The sequence below is a fragment of the Vanacampus margaritifer genome, chromosome 17 (genome assembly GCF_051991255.1).
Source record: "Vanacampus margaritifer isolate UIUO_Vmar chromosome 17, RoL_Vmar_1.0, whole genome shotgun sequence".
Taxonomy (NCBI): Eukaryota; Metazoa; Chordata; class Actinopteri; order Syngnathiformes; family Syngnathidae; genus Vanacampus; species Vanacampus margaritifer.
In genome coordinates this window covers 10,202,965-10,222,946 of record NC_135448.1, presented here as the reverse complement: position 1 = coordinate 10,222,946, position 19,982 = coordinate 10,202,965, and the positions used below count along the sequence as shown (strand labels likewise).

Sequence of the window (19,982 nt, the reverse complement as noted above, 5' to 3'; positions counted from 1 at the left end):
CAGTTGATGCTCAAGGCAACTACACAGATATGATATAATATTTTTAGGCACGTAAGAGACGTGACAGCCCCCCCCCCCCCCCCCCCGCCCCACACACACTTTATACGCCACTGAATAGAATACTATTTTATCAATGTCAAAGACACAGCACTCATTATTAGTATTGTTATCAATATAATAATTGTTAGTAGTATAGTTCTTTTTTATCCATCTCAAAATGTACCGATATTTTACGTTTTATATTATTTCCAAAGTACAGTACATTGCTGTACTCGCCTCAGCGCCAAGGTCTCTTTCTGCGCATGCGCGTCAGAACCAAAACAACAATGGCGCTCCGCTCTGTGCGTTTAAATGCGCTTGTTAGCATCCGTGCTTACTACAAATGTTCTTCGTTTGGCGTCCGCTCGTTTTCAGACCAAGCGTCGCCCCAACGAGTAGCAAGCGGCTCCCCGGAGACAACTGTCAACCATTTACTCTACACACCAGAGCACTTTGCGCTAAAGGAATCCCTCAGAAAGGTACGACTGGCTGCTAGCGATAATTAAATTAGCTAGCTTTAGCGTCATGAAAACAAAAGTTTTTGTAGTAGTTAGTGTGACACTTTCGAGTGTCACGACGATCTTGGGTCCAGCGTTGCTGCAAGCCGGCTGCGGCGCATAAAAAGTGGGTGAGAGGTCACTCTGCAGTCATTTTATAACTACAGTACTACACACTTGATGTGTTGATTTAGCGGAGGAAATAATTATTTTAAAAGTTGCTCACTTACAAATAAAATTAACAGGCAAGTGTGTGTGTTTAAGTGCTTTTGGTAATTAATTGTGTCTTGCAGTGACGTTGAAAAATAGACCAATATCAGTAGTTTCCCTAATCAATTTAGGGCTCGAGTTGCAACATCCCTGCTTTGTTGCCAAGAAAACTTTGTTGCCAAGTATGGCAACTCTAAATCTCGATTGCTGCTTGTAAATTCTGAAATGTCAGCTGCTTCCAGGTTTTGTTTTGGAGGTGGGATCTGTAATCACTAACCAGGAATGGGCAACGTAAATGCTGGAGGAGGCCACTTTTTTATTTTTTTATCAGTGCTGCCAGGAGGGGGGGGGGGGGGGGGGGGCACATAAGAACACGCACTTCCGGTCCCTGACCAGATGTATGACAAAAATGCTATTTCAAATATGGCCAAACTATGTGCATGCAGTACAGTATATGCAAAATGCTAAATCCTAACCAAATAGCAAACGGTTTGAAGCAAATCACACAATAATATGCAGTGATTTTTTTTCCTCCAGTGCAAAGGGCTCTCATTTAAAGATGACACAAAACTGCTGAACGAGAAAGCAACATTAAGTGCAAGAACTCACTCACTCACTCAAAATGTTAATATTATTGCATTATTATTGTATTATGTTTGTCCTGCATATCATTCCAAATTCACAAACAAATATTAAGGCTACTCATGTTTTAGTATAGGGCAGTATAACAACTAATCCATGTCGGCCATCTATTGGTGAATGGTGATATTGCAACTCAAACTACAGTTGACGCATATTTGGCAGGTGCAAATTCGCATATTTGATTATTTTTTTCAAAATTTTTAATATCTTGGGGATTTCTCTGTTTTCAGATTATTATTATCTTTTTAATTTCTTCCATTTACCCCTCATTTTTCATCTTGAATGTATAATGAATGTTCTTCGGTGTTTTTTTAATAGACTTTTTGGGTTTGAACTTTGAAAAAAAAACTAAACTTTTTTTTTGTTTGTTTTCAATTTAAAAAAAAAAAAAATATATATATATATTATTGATCAAGGGGCTACTCAGAATGTGGCCTGAGGCCACATGTGGCACGCGGGCCGCCAGTTGCCCTTCCCTGCTTTAGTCTTCTGACTAGGCAACTCCACTTCTTACTTCCTACTGTGGAAATTAGTTGTTTTTATTCACCTCACATTTTACAGTACACACCCCAGTGAAGGCACCCGATACTCTTTGCAGAAAAACAGCATTGGTTTTTGACTTCTTTGAGTCAGACTCAGATTTTTTTTATACTCTAAACAAGGCTAGTCAAGTTAATGGCAATGATGTCATTTGACCACAATACTTTCACCCAAACATTTTTCTGGGTCATTAAAATGTTCATTTGCAAACACATGGCAAGCTTGTACGTGTTCCTTCTTAATCAGGGCTGAACCGATCAAGTTTTCAGTTCATTTTGTGTAGTTTGTGACACTCTAATGTGTGTTGGTGTGGAACTCCATCGCACGAAATGGAGAGCTGCAATACAATCGCTGCAATACAATCGCTGCAAGTCTCATTCCCCAGATGCTAACAAAATCAATACAGTGTACGTCATAAATGTATAGCGAGGCAATCAAATGTTGTTTGCTTGTGTTTTCTCGTAGCGAGACGGGTGTGTTGAGTGCGTGGGACTCTGGGTTATGTGAGGCTGCCCATCAGATATTTCGCAACGTTTTTGTTTTGTAAGACTGGGAAGGTAAGAAGTCTGCTCTCGGAGATCATGTTTCGAATATGAGGGTTGTGTTTGTAGGTGATGGCATCCTTTTTTTTTTCTTCAGTACTGGCATTCATACCATGAGTTGGGGAAAAAACAAGCAAAAATAATATTTTTCTTAGAATTTTCTTCAGTCTTGTTCTTGTTAAGTATTTTGTAGAAGTTATGGCCAATTAAAAAAAAATGCCTTAGTAATCAGTCTATTTTAAAAAGCAGACAGATATTTGTAGATAAGACAGGCAAAAAATAAAAACAGCAGCCTAATTTAGAGCAGACAGCAGCGATGTGGCGGTAAATGGAGGGAAGCGTACTGTGTGACTAAACCTTCAAAGGATGCCGGGAGGTTGAAAATAAACTTGCACAGGGAATATGGGAAGGATGAAAACGTGAAAGGGAAATACAGAACAATATGCCGTTAGGGCGGGAAAAGGAACTTGTGGCAGCCACGGTTTATTAAAAGAATCGTCTGTAGCATAATGGATGTTTCTAAAAGATGGTACTGTATATAAATTGAGTCATAGGAAATCCCTCAGTGAGTATTCAAGGTCAGTCTCGCACCGTGCCAACGTTTCCACTGCATGTGCTGTTGGCGCTTGGGTGTTTGTAGGATGTGCAACCAAAACAAGCCATGTATAATATGCGTAATAATTTGTGTGTGTGTGTGTTTGTGCATGTGTGAGTGTGTACTCATTAATTCACCTAAAACCTATAAATCCCATACCGTTCACCTAAACCGAATACTTCAGAATCCAGCTCGAGTCGTGAGGTTGTCAGGAGACCCGAGGAAGGATCAAAGTAAAGTGAAATCCAGCACGCGCCAACCAGACATCACCTACTACCCACCGGGTTACCAACCAGAGTCTAAATTCCCACAAATTAGGGAGACCTCAAGAGACCAAAGGAGAGACTGAGGAAAGGAAGGAAGGATAGATGAAGCAGCGTGAGATCCATATCTATATCTGAATATAATTTCCACTAACAGTTGCGAGTCTCGCTGCCCCAAACCAGATGTCTGATGCATTATCTGAGCTTGCCTGTGATAGGAAGTATGGTGCCGTAGGGGCGTCCGCGCCGTCCAGACTGATGGAAAATACAAAGACGAGGACAGAAACGGTCGATAATCGGGCCAATGCTGACTTTGATTGGAAGGTTTATCATATAATGTTCGGGATTTCTTCTTTTGTTTTTGGATATATTATAGTTACTTTTTGAATGTTTTCAGCTTTTTTTTCCTGATTTTTTTATGGTAATTTTCTGACTTTCTTTTGTTGTTTTTTTGACATTTTAGGTAAAAAAAAATGGGACTGCAACATTTTTATTTTTTTAAATCCAAATCATGATTTCATTTGAAGAACATTTTATCTAAAAAAAAACCTAAATATTTAAACAAATATTTATTTCTACTAAGTTGTTTTAGAGAGGCACAGGAGAGGAACTAAAGAGCCACATGTGGCTCCAGAGCAGCAGGTTGCAGACCCCTGCTCTAGATGATCATATAATAACTAGAGCTGTCAAAAAGATGACCTTTTTTTAATCAGATTAATCACATTTTAGAATTTTGATTAATCGCTTAATTCAAAAGGCTTTTTTTTTTTAACAACAATTTTTGCCCGCCAAATTTAAAAAGCACCTGTTATGTGCTTCTTCTTTTTTTGACATTTAATGTTATGAGGACGTCGTCAACATTTTTTATCCACTGCACACTCTCATTCGCCTCTTTTTCTAATCAGTTATTTACTTGCATAATTTAAAATGGGGGGGAAATGACTGCAATAGTTTGACATGAACAAATATTCTGAACGTCATACGCAAACATTTATTAAATGCTTTACTTTAATCCATGAAGTTATGTTTATTGTTCAAACACAGCCTTTAACGTAACCATCCGCTGTTAAGCTAAAGGATCATCTGCGGTCAAAATTAGGTGTGATTTATCTGCGTTAATACATGATTAATGCAAATCTCTGCTTTGGTCTCTTGAGGTCTCCCTGATTTGTTGGAATTTAGATGTCTCTGGGGTTGGTGAAGGACTCTGGTTGGTGGCCCGGTGGGTGGTGTCTGGTCGGTGCTGGATTTCACTTTCCTTTCTTTTCTTTGATCCTTCCTCGGGTCTCCTGACGGCCTCACGACTCTGGCTGGAAGTGTTCGGTTTAGGTGAACGGTATGGGATTTTTTAATAGGTTTTAGGTGAACTAATGATTACACACACACTTGCACGCAAAAAAAAAAGAGCAATGATGACATGTCAAATCGGTAAAATTACCGAATGAACAATACCTCTTTGACTGCCAAAAACGTTAAATAACGTTTAGTAAAATCCTAGGGAGGAGTGCCAAAGACGTTTGTTTCAAAACAGAGGTGAAACTACCATTTTCTATTGTTGATTACTGAAAAACGGAATAAGGTAGAAACAAACTTTTTCTGATGAAAGATGAGAGTCCAATCTTTCATTTGGTAGTATGTGTGTTTCCATAGTCCAAACACATAATTTTCTGTGGACCTTGAAAGATCAGTCAAAATGCTTAAATCGGCTGGCACCCACGGCATCCCTTTTCTGAAAACGTCTGGCAGTCAAAGAGATACTGAGCTCTCCAGAGAAAAAAAAAAAAGCTAAAGGATAATCTGCGGTCAAAATTAAGTGTGATTTATCTGGTTAATACATGATGAATGCAATTTTTTTTATTAGTTAACGCTTTAACTTTGACAGCACTAATAATAACATATAAATTCAGAACCATTTTGGAGTTTCCATGTTTTGGAAAACTCAACTGTAAAGTTAGCATAACAATTTCCATGGCGAAGGTCACTGCTGTGTTTTATGTCTGTCTTACACTGTGCAGAGAGAGTTTGCTGCAGGACCCGATAATGCAATGTTCTAATGTACTTGACCCTGGCTTAGCACGCCAGTCTGCTGATGCCAAAGCGTCCCGGTATGCAACACAAATAGTCCACAATAACCTTTGTGAAACCACGCAGCATCCCTCCCCAGCGTGCCGTGCGTTTCCCGTTCCAGCGCACGGTTTTGTCCCTCCCTTTCCCTCCTCAGGATCTGAACTTTGAACACGGATGACTTAACCTTGGAATAATGGCAGCCGCTGCTCGTGTTTTACCGTTTGCTCTCACGGGTGCAAAAGCAGGTTCGTTTGGGGCCCGGGCGTTTTCAAGCTTACGCTTTTTCACGCGGAAGTGAAGACTTGTCTTAATGGCTTAGTGAAAGAACAATAAAGGAGGGTGTATAGTCCATAATCCTTCATAATGCAAAGGCCTCATTTACCTCATGTTATTGGTTGAAGCTTATTTGATGATTCCCATCACCGCGAAATGTCAGTTCTATGTCATTGCTAATCATTGAGCGCGTGCTGATTTTTGAAAGGAACACAACAATAGAGAGCTTTGTGGCAGTTTAAGAGACTTGTAATTTAGAAATTAATATTGCTATTGAATTGTACAGATTTTGGATGATATGACCAACTTTTGATTCAGTTTTTTTTCTTAGCAGTGAAAACCTAGAACAAGAGAAGTTTTTTTTTTTTTTTTTTTTTTTTTTTTGGGAGAGCTCAGTATTGTTCATTCGGTAATTTTACCGATTTGACATGTCATCATCATTGCTCTCTTTTTTATTTTTTATTTATTTTTTTTTTGTGTGTGTGTGTATTCATTAGTTCACCTAAAACCTATTAAAAAATCCCATACCGTTCACCTAAACCGAACACTTGCAGCCAGAGTCGTGAGCAAGAGCAAGTTTTGATGCATGTAAACAAATACAGGTTAAAAAATGTATACATCTAAAAGAACTTCAATAAAATAAAATAAAATAGACTCCACAGTAATATTTCATACTAATCTACTCCTGCTCAGGTTGAGCAGAGTGTCCTATACTTAGGTTTTCGTACTATAGGAACGTCACAATAGGATCTCCAGCGGTGCGCCACTTCTCTATTCCCAAAATGAGTCATGATGCTAAAGTTGACCAGCTCGGAAGCAAATTTTAAAAGCCAATTGTCCACCTGTACTTAACTCCTTTCGGACTTTGGTTCATGACTCAGAGAATCCGGCTGCTCTGATAAAGATGAGATGAATCATGAATCAAGAGTGGTTGCTCTCCAGCTTGAAGACTTTTATGCAAAATGCAGTGGAACGATACTAGAATCCATTGTTTCATCGTCCTTTGTGAGTCAATTGTTTGACATAATCGTTATACAAGCAAACATGATGCTGTTAGGCTTGACCTTTTGTGGATGAGAAAATACGACACTTCCACCCACTTCCTACTAGAGTCCATGAAAGCACAGGACGGGGATTGACTACATAAACTGTCGAGTTGAAAATGTTTTTATATAGCTATTGGGAATGACAATGCGATTGAATTTACTTACTAGTGGTTAGCATGTCCGCGGGTCTGGGTTTGACTCTTGATTTGATGACTTGGAGGGAATGGAAGCAGTAGCGTGAGCCATCGGTCTTTGGGATGAAGGGTCGAGGTTGGTGCTGTCACAAAATATTTTTGAATCGATTATCCGTTGAGAGGAACCAGTTGAGGTGGCTCGGGCATCTGGTTCGGATGCCCCCTGGACGCCTCCCTGGGGAGGTGTTCCGGGCATGTCCTACCGCCGGGAGGCCCCGGGGACGACCCGGGACACGCTGGAGAGACTACGTCTCTCGGCTGGCCTGGGAACGCCTTGGGATCCCGTCGGAGGAGCTGGCTGAAGTGGCTGGGGAGAGGGAAGTCTGGGCTTCCCTGCTAAAGCTACTGCCCCCGCGACCCGACCCCGGATAAGCGGAAGAAGACGGACGGACGGACGGATTATCCTTTTGATTATTTCGTCGAGTGCTCGCCCCTGTACCACTGCTAGCCTGCTAGCATCCGTGTTAATGCCAAAATACATAATTGGTGATGAGTCGCCATCAGCTCGAACTGTATTATAAAGTCAACGCATCAATTAATTGACGTCCTTAGCTGGGGTAGGATACAGCTCACTATTAGCGTTATTGATGCCAAAGCAAGAGCTATTCTTGCCTACTCAAGCGTTTTTATTTATAGATCGGATTTCACAAAAACTCCCACATAAGTCTTGTATCGTCTTCCTGTGTCTTGTTTACCATGTTTATATGTCTGGGTGCATTACTAACATTATTGCTCTGTGTTTTTTTTTTATAGCACGGATTTTACAATTGAGAGTTCTGGGTTGGGAATTGGGCCAAATCACTCATCTGCTTTTTGTCATGTTGTCACCAGCCGAGCCTATAAAACATATACTGTTAGATATTATTAACATTTAAATTCTTTATTTTCATATATTAACCATTGTTATACATTATTAACATCTTAATTCTTTATATTAACCATATTGAAAGGTTTTATAGACGTGTAAAGCAAGTAGTGTTGAACTCAGTATAATTTGACCTTAAGCTGGGACATATTATTTGGTCTAGAAGTTCCTTGTCTGTGGGAAGACACATTTGGTCCTTGAGAGCAGAATCTGTTTTGAACACGCACCCCTGACTCTGTTTTCGCCATCGCTCATGGAAAAGTACCCAGAGAGTATGTTTTGTCTACAAATGAAAGAGAGGCGGTCGGTTTTAACTATAAGGAGCCATTTTACACGCGGAAGAGGCACATTCGGCGCTCTGAATTCCACCTGTTAAGTGATGAATTGGAGTCTGTTACGATGTCCAGAGATCTCTGTGAGATTAAAATCATTTTTGCAAAGGTGTTTTTTCTTACATTAAATCTGTCTTCAAGTTTTGGAACACGCAAAGAGGAAAAATAATTTTATTCCTCTTTCAATACACAAGGTGGCCATGTACAGTATACTGTCATTGTATTTATTCATCGCCACCAGCGTTCGATTCACCGTGTAATGCATTTTCCCAGGCTGCTCTCTATTCATGTGTTTTGTGGCCGCGCGCGCTGGAGCTAGATTACATAGATCTTAGCGGTATGTGCGCACCGCACAGCAGGAAACATATGTGCTGTATGTGATGCCGTTGTGTGTAATTTTTCTCTTGTAATGGAGATTCTTTGGGGTTGGGAAAAGATAGAAACGTGTTGTTAAGCGAAAGATATAGAAAAAAATATCACGCGCACTGAATATTAAAGCAAGTACACTTTTTTTTCCCCCCCGCATAGATCATCGACCAAGAGATCAACCCATATGTGGATCAGTGGGAAGCGGAGGGAAAATTCCCAGCCCATAAAGTCTTCAAGATCCTAGGAAATGCTGGTTTTCTTGGAGTCAACAAGCCAGTTGGTGAGATCCGTATCTTTGTTTTTCAGGTTATCAGGTGTAAAAGTTCATTTTTATTTTCTACTTGACCCAACCGATGTAGTCATGCTTTTTTTTTTTTTTTTTCTGGAGAGCTGAGTATTGTTCATTTGGTAATTTTGCCGATTTGACTTGTCATCATCATTGCTCTCTCTCTCTTTTATTTATTTTTATTTTTATTTTTTTTGTATGTGCGTGCGTGCGAGTGTGTGTGTATTCATTAGTTCACCTAAAACCTATTAAAAAAAATCCCTACCGATGTAGTCATGCTTTAACAGTGATTACTCTGTATGGACAATTAAATAAATAAATGCCATTGGGAAAAGTGACCTTTTTTTTTTTAGATGGTGAGGCTGAATCAAAAGCGCCTCTGATCCAGTAATAGTTGCCAAGTATTGCATTGCCACAATTGTTTCTAGACATGATTAATCAACAATTGGTTATCAAAAAAAAAAAAAAAAAATTTAGTTTGAGCATGTTTTAGCCCTATTTCAAATAAGAGCAGATCTCAGGAACTGTGTAATTAGTTTGCTGAAAAGGCATCTGGAAAGGCGTTAGCGGTCCACCCTTGTCCTAGACACATTTGAACAAGTTAATGTAACCTTGTTTAGACATGTTCATCAGCAAACTGCAAAATATATTTGAACCAGTCCAACTGCTTTTCAAATGTATAATCCAGAGCTTGTGTTTGTCTGTTTGTGTATGTGTCCATCACACGTTACAAGTGCTCTGCAACAGCAGTGAGACATTCCCTGACACATTGAATTCATTTGGAATGATTCAAAAAGCTATGTAGTAGTAATTAATGAGAGGGGATTACTCATAGGGCCCTCAATCCCAGTGACGTATGTTGCCTGGATCACTTGTCATTTCCATGATTAATGTGCAGCATATCTAGGAATTGAAAAGCAGCCAACATGAATAACGCAGATAAATATTTTAATCTCAAAAAATATGTTAGAAATGACAACTCGGTAATTAATCAAATTCGGACCAAAAAGGCAAAACTCGCTCTAGCGGAGCAGTAGTTCACTGATCCTTGTATTTCATTTATTTGCATGATAGTGGCTATCAAGCATTCTGATGAGCATCGCTTTGAGGCATCGCACGAACTTCCTGCAACATCTGTTGGCTAACATCGAAAACAGATGTGCATGTGTTACTGACGGAGTCGTGAAGGATTTCTTTCTGAATTTTTCCAAATGCTGAAAGTCAAGCATTCACGCAATTCTGCAACCAAAATGTTCAACTCAGCGGGCCGTCGGCACAATCTTCCCGCAAGAACTTTTTGGGGTCATTTTTGGCCAAATAGCTCAGCTCAGCAACAACTTCTTCTTCTTATTATTATTATTTTTTTGCAGCGCTTCTATGGGGAATTACAATGTTTTGTTTCGCTGTAATCACATTAAGAGGCAGTTTTACTTCATAGCATAAACAGTAAAAAAAAAATAAATAAATCCCACACTTAAAGTCTGTAGAAGAAGATTTCACCAGGAGTGTGCAGGTCAGGGAAGAGGGCGGGCGAGGGAATTAAAATGTGCTGAGCACACACACCCCGAGCATTAGTTGACAGGATTAGAGTGCGATGACCCGGGGGACGACTGTGCAAAGACTCAATTCAATTATCAGGTAGCGAAGAGTCTTTGCAGCGATGCGTCATCACACAACAAACACATCACAATATTTAATGTATTTGCCGTGGGAGTGCAGGTAGACGGGAGTGAGATGAGCGCAGGGTGCATCGAATGTAAACACGGTGAGAAGTAATATTGTAAAGTGGCTTGATTATGATCTATAGAATGGCACTTAGAATTCATTATAGTACAGTGAATAGTTGACAAATAATGGATTTACAGTAGATGCAATTCAAACTGCCTCCACCTTTTATTGTTACGTTTAGAACGAGCAACAAGTGTGTTGACATGACCTACATTTGCACCTAATCTAAACGGCAGAGAAAGTCTAGCTTGAGCAGACATGCCCTGTTACCCCCCCAAAAAAAATCTCTTGAGTGAACTGATGTCTGTTTACCCTGTTGGCAATAATAATAATATAAAAAATTTTAGGTCTTGAACGTATGATTACAAATTACAAGTGGAATAAGTTTCAATGTTGTATTTGGTCATCCAAAAGAAGCCTGTTTATGACTTTTGCAGCCGTGAGTTGCGTGTGCGCGGAAAGTCCGCGTTACCTGTCAAAACATGGGAACAGGAAGTTTTCCTAAGACAGCGGCGTCAGGGGAGAGGACAGCGATGACCCTTGGCGCCCTGCCTGACTTCCTCTGTCCTGACAGGGAAGAACCCGTCTTTTCACACCATGGCAACGGCAAGCTGGTTGACAGATAGGAACTGGCAGCCAAAATTGTTTCCCATCCGTTTGGCTGTCAGAAGCGCGCGTGATTCCTGCTTTAGTAATACTCTGACGAATGCATTTCAATGTTTGGTTTTCCCCCTCGCACGTTACTAACACTGTGACGTTGCATATGTGATGTGATCGTGATAGTGACGCATGCAATTGATCAGTGTTATCCGTCACTACTCATTGTGCTACACCACAGTATTCATACGCTTTATGGACTATAATATTGAGACGCATGGCCATTACACTAAACCAGGGGTGGCCAAGTTGGGTCCTCGAAAGCCACTATACAGCCTGTTTTCCGTGTCTCCCTCCTTCAGCGCAGCTGACTCTAATGATCAGCTCATGGGCAAGCTTTGCAGAAGCCGGAGTTCGATCCTGATCATGAATCAGGTGTGTTAGTGGAGAGAAACATGGAAAACGGGCTGCATAGTGGCTCTCGAGGACCCAACTTGGCCACCTCTGCGCTAAACTGTCAAAGTAGGGCTGCAGCTTTTTTATGTTTTTAGACGAGCCACTGTAGTATCTGTGACTTTGGGCGTGTAGGATGTTCACAGGCAGGGCTGGACTGGCCATCTGGCATAGAGGGCGGATGCCCGGTGGGCCGGCCTCTTCTGGGGCCGATGCAGTGTTTTTTTTTAATTATTATTTTTCCTACATTTTACCCAAAGAGACTGGCCCACAATTTAGAGGGACCAGTCTGTTAATCCATTTCGGATATAGATAGCAAACTGAAACATCATCAATAAACATCAGTGGCAGAACTAAGTCGGGCCAGGCGTACCTAAATCAAAATGGCAGGGCCGAATTATTATTTTTTTTTGTGTGTGCGCCAGTCCAGCCCTGCTTGCTGGTGAGTGACATGGGTGTCAAGCATTTGAGATTGTAGAGCGCCTTGGCGTGATTTAAGCATGTGCTTACTACATGTTTGTTTTGATCACTTACAGTGATATTACTGTACGTTTTAACTTGCAACAGCTGGCTTGATTAAATTTGTCGTAGGAAATGCTTTTGTGGTACATGTTGCGTTTTTTCCTTTTTTTTGTGTAAAATGATCTTTGGACTTTCTCTGATTCTGAAGTTCGAGGCAGAGATTTTGCTTTGACCTTGTTTTTTTTTGTTTTTTTATGGTATTTGATTAATCAATTTGAATACTTACATTTAATTAAATTTGTCAATGGTCCATAATGATATTTTAAGACTGACAAGTCATAAAATCAGTTAAATATATTTATTACTTCTTCTTTTTTTCAGTTGCTATAGCTTAAGTCAGCACAGCCGGTTTTAATGTGTTTATTTTTTTTCTTTTTCTCAAGCTGCTGCCCCTCCCCTGAAGTCGTGTTCCACTTGCAGGGTCCCCACGGGTGAGGGGACCTGCAGACTCGCAACCTCTGTCCCAATTCAACCCAAAGATGTTGGGTTGGGTCATGTCGGGTTCTTCAACACAAAATTGGTCTATTTCTTTGAGGCCAATTCTAATTCCAATGTATGGCAGAATAAAATTCCGATAACCGATTAATAAGTCGATTAATTAAAAAAGTATTGAATGACTAAAATAACTTATTTTTTGTCCTTTAATTCTTACAACGATAAATATATGAATTACAGGCAGAATAGTTGACTGTTTTAAAATAATTTTATAAACTATATAATAGAGAGAAAAATAGTAAATATTGCTTCTTCTTTTTTTTTTTTTTGCTAATATTGGCCAATTAAGCCCCACCATCAAATTCCCTCACTTCTCATCAGAGAAAATGTGTCTGACGGCGGGTGGAAAGTGAGGCACATCTGCTGCCCAGGAGATGCATAAGTGTATAGGATTTGACATTTGAGATTTGAAGCATACATGTTTTGTTTTTCTTTTGCTTGTTTGTTCAACTCGCCAGCCCGCTGTTCAGTTTTAAGCGGGATAAACCTCAGCGCTTCCTTCTGTCCACATGATCCGCCGCAGGGCTTCCAGCGTGCACTATCGCACTCCAGCCGCACCTGTTTCCTCTTAGTTTTGGCTATCCCTCTTCCTATCCCCCCCCCCCCCCCCCCGCACCCCAGTTTGCTTGGCCTACAATCGCTCGCTCGTTTGCATGTCCCCAATTTCCCCCATTGTCCCATTATCCCTCGTCTTATCGCTGACAGCGCTCTTCTTCATTCCATAACTAGTCATATGCGAGGGTTGCAGAACTGCGCGGTAAATCTGCCCCCTAATTGTTCATTGTCAGTCAGCGCTAATATCCATCATGCACCGGATGGCTTCAATAAAATGAGTTTAGTGCCAGGTTGCATTTGCCAAGCTAGCATTAGATGACGATGTCCATTTTTGTGCAGGGTGGCATTGTTTTAAGATAAATACACTCGCCAGCCATAACAAAAGCTACACAATTACAACTCAAATGAATGCTAAAACCTAACATGTTGTCTCATTTTTGCTAGAATATGGAGGCTTGGGACTGGACTACAGCTACAGCGTGGCGGTGTCCGAGGAGCTGGGCCACATCCGCTGCGGAGGCATCCCCATGGCCATCGGCGTTCAGACCGACATGACTACGCCTGCGCTGGCCAGGTAGCAATTCCCGTAAAACCTCCCGCGCCGCACGGCTTCAATCCTTTTGTTTTCGCCGTCCGCCCGCGCATTACTTTGGCGTCGTGTCTGTGCGGAGATGCATATTTAGGTCTCGGAGCTAATCTGCCTCCAACGCCTGGCCTCTTTTTCCTGCAAGGATAACAATACTCAATATGTCAGCTTTGTGTCTTTTGCACAACACTGAGTGGTAGCCTATAAACGCACGAAGGGATGCCTTTTAAGCAACAAGTAACACCTGTACCACGGCAACTGGTCAGAAGCTTAAAAAGGATCGTCCGACGCTATCGAGTAAAATAATTGGTCTCAAATTTAGCAGTCTTTTAATCACAGGGGTTCTACAACTTTTTACACCAAGTACCACTTAAAAAATGCTTTGTCTGCCAGTAACAATGAGTTTAAAATAAAATACAGTACAATACACGCACACGCACGTACACATTCTCACCCACATACAAAATAAAAAAATTAAAATTAAAATAAAAAAAGGGAGAGCAATGATGATGACATGTCAAATCGGTAAAATTACCGAATCAACAATAGTGAGCTCTCCAGGAAAAAATAAAAATAAAATAAAATACATTAGCATAGTAGGCGGAGTACTAATAAAAAATTGGATCAATTCTGATTTATTGCATGTGGTTTATATAGAACATTGTGTCTAAGGTAACAAGTTTAAAAACAAACAGTCCTTAAAAATGACGATAAATGCCTATATTTTGACTACCACAATTTAAGGCTTGAGGAGTGAATTGATTGGCTTCAGGTGGGATATGCTGTAACTCACCCTAATGAGAACAAGTAGTGAATGAAAATGGCTGAATAAAATATTGCTTCCTTGGTCATGCAATTCTACTCCAGTCCTGTAGGTGGCAGTAATGTGAACACTATAAAATGGCTACAAACCGCACCAGTCATGGGATATTTTAGGAGGTGCAGCAACTTCTGCTATGCATTAATTTCAGGGGGTTTATTATTCTTTCTGAAAACAGAGTTTATATTAACCAGTGTATTAAATTAAGGGGAATTGTTGGAATTTTGAAACCTTTTGCTGTCATTCTTCATCAAAGTGACTTCAGTTGACATGAGCTGAAGCTCATAGAAATTGAAATAGATGAGTACCGTCTCATGAGTTTAATTAGGGGAACAATTCTTGCCCGGAACGAGGTTAAGATAATGAGTATTAAGAAGAAATTGATATCTATAATTGCCTTAAGCCATGGCACAATTGTTTTTAAACTGCTCATGACTTTATAAACCAAACTGTGAACTTGTCAATTGTGTGTGCAGGTTTGGCTCAGCTGAGCTCAAGAAAGAGTTTCTGCTTCCGAGCATCCTTGGGGACAAAGTTGCCTGCCTCGGAGTTAGCGAAGTCGGGGCGGGTTCGGATGTGTCGAGTAAGTTCATTCAAGTGGTAGGGAAATGTAGACCACTGCTAACATCTTGCGCTCTACCAGACATTAAGACGAAGGCGGTGAGAAAGGGGGATGAATACGTGATCAACGGCGGCAAGATGTGGACCACCAGCGGCACCCAAGCGGACTGGATGTGTCTCCTTGCCAACACTAGTGACGCCCCCCCACATAGGAACAAATCCCTCATTTGTTTGCCCATGAACCTCCCAGGTAGGATCAGCGTTAGAACGCCGCCGCAATCGAAACCAGCCGTCATCGGCGTCTCCCTATTTTAGGAGTGCACATCGCTCGCCAGATCGACAAGCTGGGCATGTGGTCGTCCGACACGGCCCAAGTGTTTTTCGAGGACGTCCGAGTTCCCTGCGAGAACGTGATTGGCCAGGAAGGCATGGGCTTCACCTATCAGATGCTGCAGTTCCAGGAAGAGCGGCTCTGGGCCGTGGCCAATAGTGAGAGAGCTTTCCTCCTCGTTTTGTCCTTTGCGCTTCATGTCATCCATTTCCCACGTATGCTACTTTTATGATAGCCAACCAAATCAACAAGGAGGTTGGGTTCACTTCAGGTCGAGCCATCAATCTCGTGTAAGGAGGTTTGTTTGCGTTTAATTTTGACAAGCGTTAGATAATGTTTTCTGAAGAAGTTGGCAAAAGTGAAACACGCATGATGGAATTTTTTAATTTAGCCCTGTTTATTAAAGCACTGTGTGTGTGTTGGTGTAGGAGCGGTTTAGAACTGCACCGTGTGACATTTTGCAACTTTAATGAGCTACAACTGAGCATTGTTTTTCTTTCAAATGTGGAATTTTTCATAACCAGTCCAAAGCAGGACATTCAAATCTCTCTCATTTTTGTCGCGACGTGTAGTCCTGACCACAATGGACAACATCATCCAGGAGACCATCGACTACACCCGACAGAGGAAGATCTTCAATCAGCCGGTCCTCTACCACCAGGCGGTCCATTTCAGGCTGGCCGAGCTGCAGACGGAGGTGGAGTTGCTGCGCGCACTCCTTTACCAGGCCACAGGTAAAAGTGCAAATTATCTTCCCAATCGCGATGATGAAAATACCTGCATACTGTATCTCACTTCCCGGGGGGGTTGGGGGTTCAGCGTTGTATATCAAGGGCAATGACGTCACCAAGATGGCGTCCATGGCCAAATTAAAGGGGGGGCGTCTGGCCAGGGAAGTGAGCGACGGCTGCCTGCAATACTGGGGGGGGATGGGCTTCACCAGTGACGTGCAGGTCAGCAGATTCTACAGGTATGTATCTTTAGTCATATTATTAAACACTAATAAAATTTACAGAACTGTTTGTTTTTAAACATTTATTAATGTATAATTTATGTAACTTTTGTCCAACATATTTCAATGAACCAATGATTGATTCACAACTGCTGTGTAGTATCCATGGTTACGCTCTTTACCTCATACTCCCACAAAAAAAAAAAAAAAAAAAAAAACACTACCTCATGTTGCTAAGCACTTAATAAGGAAAAGGTGGTCCTAATATGACACTGTACTGACATCTAGTGACATCTGGCACAAATGTAGGGGGCGTGTCACAGTACATAGTCAAATTGATAACCTTTTCCCTAACTTGTTTCAGAGATTCCAGGTTAATGTCCATTGGCGCGGGGGCTGATGAGGTCATGCTCGGAATCATCTGCAAATACATGGACATTCTCCCCAAGAAGTGATGTTTTAAAATCGCTTGAAATGTGAACTTCTAAAACGTAATTTTGACAAGAGGAGGGGGAGACCCACCCAATCACCTAAGTGCAGTTCAGCTGATCATAAGAAGGGTCATTTTGACTGGATGAAGTTAAAATAAAATCTTTACATTTACAATAGTGGAAGTGAATTTTTTTTTTTTTTTTTATGGCATACAATTTGCATTTTGTAAATATTGTTCATCACGAGACAATGTTCATGTAGAGGTAACATTTGTTTTCTGTCAGTGTATTAAAAAAAAATGCAAAGTCAGTTTTAATTGAAGGAAACACCTGATGTTTATTGGTAAAAAAAAAAAAGATCATAAAGTGCTTATTTACATTGTGAACACATTTCTGCTTTTTTTTCCCACAGATGTTAGTCTGTAATATACCTATTAATGTCTGCCAGCAGAAACTAAATGTCTCAGAGAAAATTGTATAGTTCAGTTATTATGCAGATTGCACAATAAACAGATTATAAGAACATACACAGAGCGCTCATTACAACTGTGGCACTGCTCAACTCCTAATCAATTCTATGTCACAAGGCTCAATCTTCATCACATCAGTCCCTGAACACATCTAATTTCACAACCTCAGAAGTGGCTATTTGGGGCGTATAACCGTTTGGCTTCATGAATCATCTCAAAATGTTTTTTTTATGCACTTGAGTTAGTTTAGTTTTTATTCTTTTAAGGGGTTTTTGTGTGCAAGATTTAAAAAAATTCAAACATTAAAACCATCCCATTATATCAAAGACAGCAAGCCATTTTCAACACTTTAGATTGGTCAATAATTTGTAAAATAAAAAATAAAAAACTCACATGTGGACTGACCAATAGTACATTTCTGAAATATTAAGTTCACCAAATTGTGCCTTAATGGGGTTTTGGCCTGACGCCAGCAATAAACAGTTTATTTCATAAATGAAACAAAAATAAATAAAGAGAACACACTATATCATTGTGTTTGGGTTGAGTGTGACAACCATTTTATTGGCTGCCACTTAGATGACATCGCTTCTAGATAACACTGTAAAAGGATGTGGCTAATACTGAAATAAATATTTAAAACCAAATCCTGTTTTTCAATAAATTAACTGATAAAGATGAAAATAGACATTTTCGCTGTAAATCTTTTCTTTTTTTTCATTTTAGGTAACGAAAATTGATTTTTTTCCTTCGAATTATATACATATATATACTTTTTTTAACAAAAAAAAAAAAAACTTGGCTATGCTGATTTGTGTGTTCAAAGTCCAACCAGATCCAGCTGTCACCTCAGCTTGATGAACCAGTAGAGTACAAAGAAGACAAAAAGGCAGAAGAGCAGCATGTAGCACAGCAGTTTGGTCTGACTGCCTCTGGACAGCTGTTTGACTCGGCCGATGGTGGCGCCAAGCAGGCCACCTGTTGAATCAAAGTCTGTGTCCTAATGGGGGGAAATGGGAACAAAAGAAATACTCAAATCTAAACAATTCATGCTCTCGACATACACAGCAATTATTGTATATTCTTTTTTTCCTTGCTGAAATCAGCTTATTATGAAAAGACCTGCTGTGTCTCAAAGGTGAGTGTGGACAATTTTGCCAACTAGGGTTACGCCGTATAAGAGTACTACAAAAGTACTACAATACCCTATCGTCCAAAATTAACATGACTTGTTTTCTGCTCTGTTGGACAGATAGCCAACAGCGCTCGTGTCAATTTTTTTTAATCCCTCCTGCAAAACAGGTACAGCATTTGGATGTGCAATGAAAAGTAAGGAGAGTGCACTGCTGATTTAAGATTGCGTGACATTCAAAAGGAGGACACTTGGCACTCCAAGGCTGTATTTTTTTTAAATTATTTTTAGATTCCACACTTGAACTATTTAGTCTACATAATAAATGCAGACTCAAATAGTCATCACATACCAGTTGTCTCTGAGCTTTTTAATTAAAGTTATAACACTGATAACGCTGTTAGATAATGCTAATCTGAATCCAACACTTTTTTTTAATGGTTAGCTCAAAAAGTTGCATGGGGGGGGGGCACTCTAGGGACATACAAACAATTGTATATTATCCACAGTGTCTCTAAGTACTGAACGTGAAGACTTTTATTTACAATTTCCTCCCCACACAATTAAAGCACGTTCACGTTAATGAGTTACACGTTGGCTTATCAGGCGTGCTTTTATTTTGGAATAAACTCACCATCTCATCCAGCACTTTATTCTGATACTTCACTTCCGTTCCAATGTCGATGGACAGCTGAAAACAAGCGCACGTAATTAATAAGTGTAAACATTTAAGAGAGACAGCGCGGCCTGTTGAAAACGGGAGTTTGAACTTTCTTACACTTTTCAAAGCGGTGACTTTGGCTCTCAGTCCCTCCTGTAAATGTTCATTTTCCTCTTCGTACACACTGTATCCACTTGCGACATAGTTTCCAGATGCTGCATCACCTTGATGAAATTATATCATGAGTACGTGTTTATTTGGTTGATATTCAATCATTCACAAATACGTAAAGACATTGACTACATAAAGGTCAAGGTAAGCGTGGGCCACCAGAAAGCACTTTTCATGTAATTGACAAGGTACCTACTAGCTAGCCTACACAAAACATTAAGCATACATTGCATTCTGTGTAAACGATTTCTGTAGCAGCTAGCTAGTACGGATTGCGTTTATTTCTTACCCAAGCCGGCGCGCCTCATTGTGAACCGCTGACGTTTAACCGCTGTCTATCAGCCTTTGTGTGAGTAATATATATTAAGAGTCGTGAAAATCACACCATAGACAACAGCCCACGAACTTCTATATGAATATATAAGCCCGTGTGTCCGCCGTGATCAGCCCACGTCAGTCCCTGTCGATTACTTCCTTGCACGTCAGCAGCCGCCACGTCATCGAACAGAGGAGGACGAGGTCCAAAAAGATAGCGAAAGCGAAATGGCCAGCAACCCATTTAATATTCTTTATGTAGTAGTTAACCACAACTGCAGCTTTAACAACATCCTGGAGATGTATACAATATGAGTGGGACAGTTGACTGTACCGTAACGTAATTCGTTAACAAAACAGCAAAAATAAAATAAATAAATAAATAAATGGTGGTGTGGGGTGAAGGGGGTCAAAGGGTTGAAAAGAATTAGCTTGAGTGCTC

At 40.4% G+C, this 19,982-nt stretch overlaps 2 protein-coding genes across 2 annotated transcripts; one reads left to right on the top strand and one right to left on the bottom strand.

Moving 5' to 3' along the window:
* The first annotated feature begins 282 nt into the window (after positions 1–282).
* Positions 283–17,318, top strand: LOC144036976 (putative acyl-CoA dehydrogenase 6). The gene is made up of 9 exons (XM_077548034.1): positions 283–518; positions 8,634–8,754; positions 13,555–13,684; positions 14,993–15,099; positions 15,160–15,327; positions 15,393–15,566; positions 15,981–16,142; positions 16,228–16,378; positions 16,725–17,318. The coding sequence occupies exons 1-9, from the start codon at positions 303–305 to the stop codon at positions 16,813–16,815; spliced, it is 1,320 nt and encodes a 439-aa protein (XP_077404160.1). The 5' UTR covers positions 283–302; the 3' UTR covers positions 16,816–17,318.
* Positions 17,319–17,793: 475 nt separating this feature from the next.
* On the bottom strand, positions 17,794–19,769 carry bet1 (Bet1 golgi vesicular membrane trafficking protein). The gene is made up of 4 exons (XM_077548035.1): positions 19,515–19,769; positions 19,172–19,278; positions 19,028–19,084; positions 17,794–18,261 (listed from the first exon to the last, which is right to left on the bottom strand). Exons 1-4 carry the CDS (start codon positions 19,531–19,533, stop codon positions 18,106–18,108), a joined length of 339 nt encoding a protein of 112 aa, XP_077404161.1. The 5' UTR covers positions 19,534–19,769; the 3' UTR covers positions 17,794–18,105.
* Positions 19,770–19,982: the final 213 nt, after the last annotated feature.